Raw genomic sequence first — 5,797 nt, 5'->3', positions numbered from 1 at the left:
GAGCAGGAGAGAGAGAGAGAGAGAGAGAGAGAGAGAGAGAGAGGAGAGAACTGAAAAGTCATCTAAGGAGAACCTAAGCCATCAGCTTGGATCCATGATTCAACTTCAAGTCCTCTCCTTTTGCTGCTTCTCAGAACCCGTCGGAGCTGAGGCTGGTCCTTGGCACACGAGTTCTCAGTCATAGTGGGACTAGGTCACACTCCTCACGTCTTTCTTACATTACAGCAGGATGTGGGTGGATATACATCTTATCTCCCTGACTCAAGATAGCTCATTAAGAACTCGCTGGCCTTGGTTACATCAGATTGAGGAAGACTTGAACGTCTTTTGGCCTGTGTGACACAAAACCACATTCCCTTTCATATTTCTGTGTTCTGTGCTTTATCTGACTTATTGTTCTACAGTCGTTCAGTCCCACTTACAGGAGACTTTAATGCTCCCCTCTTCAAACTTACATCAATGAAAGGGGTCAACTGAATAATATTTGTTGTATTTTCATTTAAATTTTAAAATGTATAAACCATGGGTCCTCAAAACTACAATTTAAGAATTTTCACCATACAGATTCTCAAAAACACTGTGATGCATGATAAAACATTTACAGTTTAATATTAAAGAACTCTAGACAGGCCCATGGCATCAAGGATTTATGAAATTATTGCAGTATTTTTATATAATGGAATATTGTGTAATCTTTTGTGCAAGAAGGTATGTATGTTCTGTTATGGGAACACCTTATAGATAAGTTTCTATGTTAAAAACAACCCAGTTAGAACATTATGATTCCATTTAGGTATCATAAAAGTATATGCACATGTATATTTAGAAGATTTCATCAGAGATAAAAATATTTCTTATATTGTATATGTGTGTATTGATGGAAGGAGTGATATAGATATTGATATGTATGTTTACTAGCAAGGATAACTACAGTGGATTCAGAATAGAGGAAGCTTTTACTTTTTACTTCATTCACTTATCCCATGATCATGTTGATTCAAAGTTAATCAAAATTATATTAGTCTCATGGAACGTTTAGAAGACAGTAATGTCTCAAGCTACACATAAAGGACTCTGAGAACACATCAAAGGCTCAGAAGTAGAGAGCACTGTCAACTCATCACCCCCCCACACACACACACATCTCTCATTTCCATTCCCCTTTCTATCTGTTTTATTCTTATTATCAATGTCTAATACTTCTAGCCCTTAGCCCTCAGAAACATGGCAGAATACAGCACCCCATGGCTCTCAAATCCACACATGGAAGTCTTGTCATATGGGAAACATAAGCTCTTTCTTCTTTCTTATCATATCAGAAACATAAAACTTCTTTCCTTGTTCCTTTCAAATTCTTAGAGTCTATGACCATCAGATAATTTTGGTCAGTATGTTACAAATGATGCTATTTTAATTGTCCAGCCTTTGTTTTGTCAGTCTACTAATCTGAAAGAGCATATTGAAGATCTTACAGCAAAGAGGAACTGAATATATCTCTATCTATCTATCTATCTATCTATCTATCTATCTATCTATCTATGACTTTGAGAGTTATAAAGCACACATTAAGTATATACATTTAATAGTCACTTTATGCCAAATGATAGAAGTCTACACAGATTGGACCATCAAGTGATGACAGACTAAATATCACATTCTGGGTAGTATTGAAATTATGAGAACAGAGCCTTTATTATTATTAAACTGAAGACTGAAGATCCTCAGTCAGTTGATATATCAGAGTGTAATGGAAGGATTATTGTTCAAATATACTTTTAGTCAGGGTCTCACTATGTAGCTCTGGCTGTACTGGAACTCACTCTGAAAACCAGGCTGTCCTCTAACTCATAAAGATCTGCCTGTCTTTGCCTCCTAAGTATTGGTATTAAAGGCCTGTGACACGATACTTGGCCAAAATACTTTTTAGAGATACCTTGGAAGATATAAGAGTAGAAGTACCCTATAGAGAAGTTGTGTGTTTATGTACATCTATCCTTATATCCATATTGCTAAAATGTATGCAATTTCTTCTGGAGATCAATATAATGCTACTTAGGAGGATCAAAAGACAGTGATGTCACTCATCTGCTTTCTAGTGGAAGTTATAGTCCTGTCCATGGAAAACACAAATATAATATACAGTAGAATGTGTAGAGTTAGACACAACTGGGAAGGCAGAGTTTGGAGGACAGGTATGAAAGGGAACCTAAGAGACTGCTTCTTCCTCTGTGACTGAGGAGAAATGGTGATGGCTAATTTTTAATGTCTACTTGACTCAACTTAGAATGACCTGAGAAGAGAACCTTAATGAAGAACTATCTATTTTAAATTGTCCTATGGGCATGTCAATGGGGGATTGTCTTGATTATTGATTGATGTCAAAGGACCCAGCCCACTATGGGTAGGTCCATTCCTAGGGCTTAAAGGGGAGTCCTAAGCTATCTGAGAGCAAGTAATAGAGTAGGGAATGATCCTTTTCTCTACTTTCTCTCTCAGTTCTTGACTATGGATGTGATGTTTTAAGTCTCTACATTGACTTTTCCACAATAATGCACTGTAACTTGGACCTGTGAGCCAAATAAACTCTGTATTTCCTTGGTGGCTTTGGTTAGGGGTGTTTAATCATAGCAACAGGGATGCTACTGGAACATCTGTCCATTAAATCCCCCATTGACCCAGTTTCCTAAGGACAGGAGCCATATACCCTTGCTCATGGCCCTGTTAGATCTACACTGAGTTTGGCACATCACAAGGCTAATAAATGTTTTTATGGAAACATACACAGAAAAGAATTATAAATGATGATTCCCATGATGTGAACATGGCTTCCAAGAGCAAGGAATAATGTACTACTAACACCTTAGAAAACACTCATGTTTCCTGCCAGTTACTATCGTCCAACCGTATCCTTAGTTAACCAACCATCATCCTTAATTCTGAAAGCACAGGTTAGTTTGGCGGGATTTGGGACTTCATGTAAGTGGAATCGCTCTGACTTAGAGTGCGCTGCTTTCGTCCAGCCTTACGCTTGAGACGCCCACCACACATCTTTGCATTTATGTTAGGTTGCTCATTCACTTCCTGTTTAACATTCCTTTACCTTAAAAGTAGCACCTTTTGTTTCTTCTGCGAATGTGCATTTGGATTCGAGGGTCTGAAAGATGCCTCTACTATGATCACTCTTGAGCCTGTATTTTGGTGCACGCATGTTTAGATTTCTATGGAGAATATACCTGGAAATGGTATTGTTGGATCATGAGTCAATTCCCAAAGCACGTGTTCCACATTAGTAGAACTGCCAATTTTCCGGAGTGGTTATTGCGATTTACATTCCTCTCAGCAGTATATAAGAGTTTCAGATCTTCTTGCTTGCCAGAAACTAGAGATCATCAGCCATTCTGGTGGGTTTGTAGGGGTATCTCATTGTGGCTTTAATGTGCATCCCTCGGCTGTATAATTATGATGAGCACCTCTCTCTATGTTTTCAGTGGTGTGCATGTTCTCTTCTGTGAAGCTCTCTTTAACATCCTTAGGCCTTTTTAAATTTAATTATCAGTCCTTTCCCTTTTTGTTCCACAGGTTTGCACATATATTCTGAATGTCATATATTGGTGTTGCAAATACATTTTCCCATTATGTGGTTTGATTTTTCAATGCTCTTAATGGTGAGTTTTGACAAACACAGGTCTTCTGCTATTTTGGGTTTTGAAGACAGGATCTTATCTAGCTCAACTTGGCCTTAGACTCTCTACATAACAGAGTTTGACCTTGAACTTCTGATCCTCCTCCACGCCACCTCCTGTGCGCTGGGATTACAGGTATGCATAACTGTGCGTAGATTAAAGATTCTTTCTGAATTTAATGTAATCCATTTGCATGGTCAGCCTTGTGCTTATGGTATAGCCATGTTTTGTGTCTTATTTTAAAAACTTTCATTTTCTCAAGGTTGTCAAGATACTATTTCTTTTTCTAAATTAATTCATTATTTGACTATTTCATACATGTGAAAATACTCTCACATTTAACCCTCTCATCCTTTCTTCTGCCCTCTCCCTCCCACCATCTCCTTACCTTCTCCCTGTAAGGTCTTTTCCCACTTCCATGTCTTTTGTAGTGCACTGAGTTTAAGCAGAACCATCCATGTGCACATTGGTATAGAGCTATTTACTGGCTCAACTAGTGGCTACCCCACTGAGGACAATGATTTATCCTTCCCCTTTCCCCAGCCATTAGCTGCCAGTAGGTCTCTGGAAAGGAGTCATGTCGCATGAGCTCCTCCTTGCCTCTCCAAGTCCATGACTCAATGTTGACCAACCCAATGTGATCTAGGCCCTATCCAGACAGCTGTAACTACTGTGAGATCATAAGCACAATGAACATGTCACCCCCCAAGAGACAACATTTTATAGTTGTCTTCCTCATTATCTGGCTCTTAAAGAGAAATGGCATTTTTACATGCAATTTGCTAATGCCCTACAAAAAAATATACCTAAAGTAGTATTAGTGGTATATAAAATGTTAATAAAAATATTGTACAAACACTCAACAAAATTACCCTTATATTTTTTATAAATTAGAACAAACCATTCCATTCTAATGTTGAAGCCACAAAATTTAGACTTTCATACTGAATTTCTATTTACCTTTACAATTTGCAAACATAAGCATACCAAAATGAAGGGCTATTTACATACCTGTCAAAGGATCTGAACTGCACGGGTGGGTCAACAGACAGATCTCCAAGAGCACCGAGGCAGGCTGGGGGCAGAAGGGCTGGATCCACTGTGACTCCATCTGCTGGCATATTTACCAAGCTCCGGAGAATGTCCTTCACGTTGACATTTTTTGAAACTGGGACTGATGGTGTCACCTTCCTGTCCAACTCGTTTCCTCCGTCAATTCTTGTTTCCTGAGATTTATTGACTTCCAAAGAAAGAGTGCACAGCACCTCGCTGATGGCATCTGGCCCCGCGCTGACACCCAGAGGCGCCACTGGAGAAGCTGCAGACAAACTGCTTCCTAAGCCAGAGGCTGTTTCCTCACCAAGGCCTGAGTCCCTCCTGCGAGTACATGAGGTGCCTTCCAATGATTCTTCCACCGAAGACAGAGTTAAAGAGCTAAACTCTGCTGGTGTGTTTTCTGCATCTTAACCAAAAACAAAAGAGTAAATTAAAAAAACAAGAACTAATTTTTAAGATTTATTTATTTATTATATGTAAGTACACTGTAGCTGTCTTCAGACACTCCAGAAGAGGGAGTCAGATCTTATTATGGATGGTTGTGAGCCACCATGTGGTTGCTGGGATTTGAACTCGGGACCTTCGGAAGAGCAGTCGGGTGCTCTTACCCACTGAGCCATCTCACCAGCCCAAGAACTAATTTTTAAAGGTATATTAAAGTACCAGTAGCCATCCAGGATTTTGTGTCATGTTCTCTCAAAATCAAAAACTATTACATAAACTTCGAAATATAATGAGGGCATGTACCTCATAACTAAAATAGATGATAAAATAAATAATAACTACCTATATCAGCTTTCAGAAGTAATTGCAACATAAGCATGGATTATAAAACAAACTTAAATGCCAACAGTGCATAAAGTAAAAACTTCTAGTCACAGTTTCCACTGCTGAAAAAAAAATGGTCAACCTCTCTCATATGCAGAATAAATCAATACCATTGATGACCTAGCTCAACAAGGAGCATACCCGTCCCTGATAAGAGAGGTCCATATAAGGCTGGTGAGATGGCTCAGTAGGTAAGAGCACCCGACTGCTCTTACGAAGGTCCGGAGTTC

At 39.0% G+C, this 5,797-nt stretch overlaps 1 protein-coding gene across 3 annotated transcripts in view; it reads right to left on the bottom strand.

Moving 5' to 3' along the window:
* Lrba (LPS responsive beige-like anchor protein) overlaps nucleotides 1-5,797 on the bottom strand; it is a 537,266-nt gene that overhangs the window by 408,063 nt on the left and 123,406 nt on the right. For all 3 annotated transcript variants that reach the window (XM_029537235.1, XM_021195949.2, XM_029537234.1), the window contains exon 30: nucleotides 4,695-5,145. In XM_029537235.1, coding sequence (XP_029393095.1) covers nucleotides 4,695-5,145 — 451 coding nt within the window. The remainder of the gene's footprint in view (nucleotides 1-4,694; nucleotides 5,146-5,797) is intronic.

This window comes from Mus pahari, chromosome 4 (genome assembly GCF_900095145.1).
Source record: "Mus pahari chromosome 4, PAHARI_EIJ_v1.1, whole genome shotgun sequence".
NCBI classification, from domain to species: Eukaryota; Metazoa; Chordata; class Mammalia; order Rodentia; family Muridae; genus Mus; species Mus pahari.
This window is presented reverse-complemented; position numbering and strand designations above follow the sequence as displayed.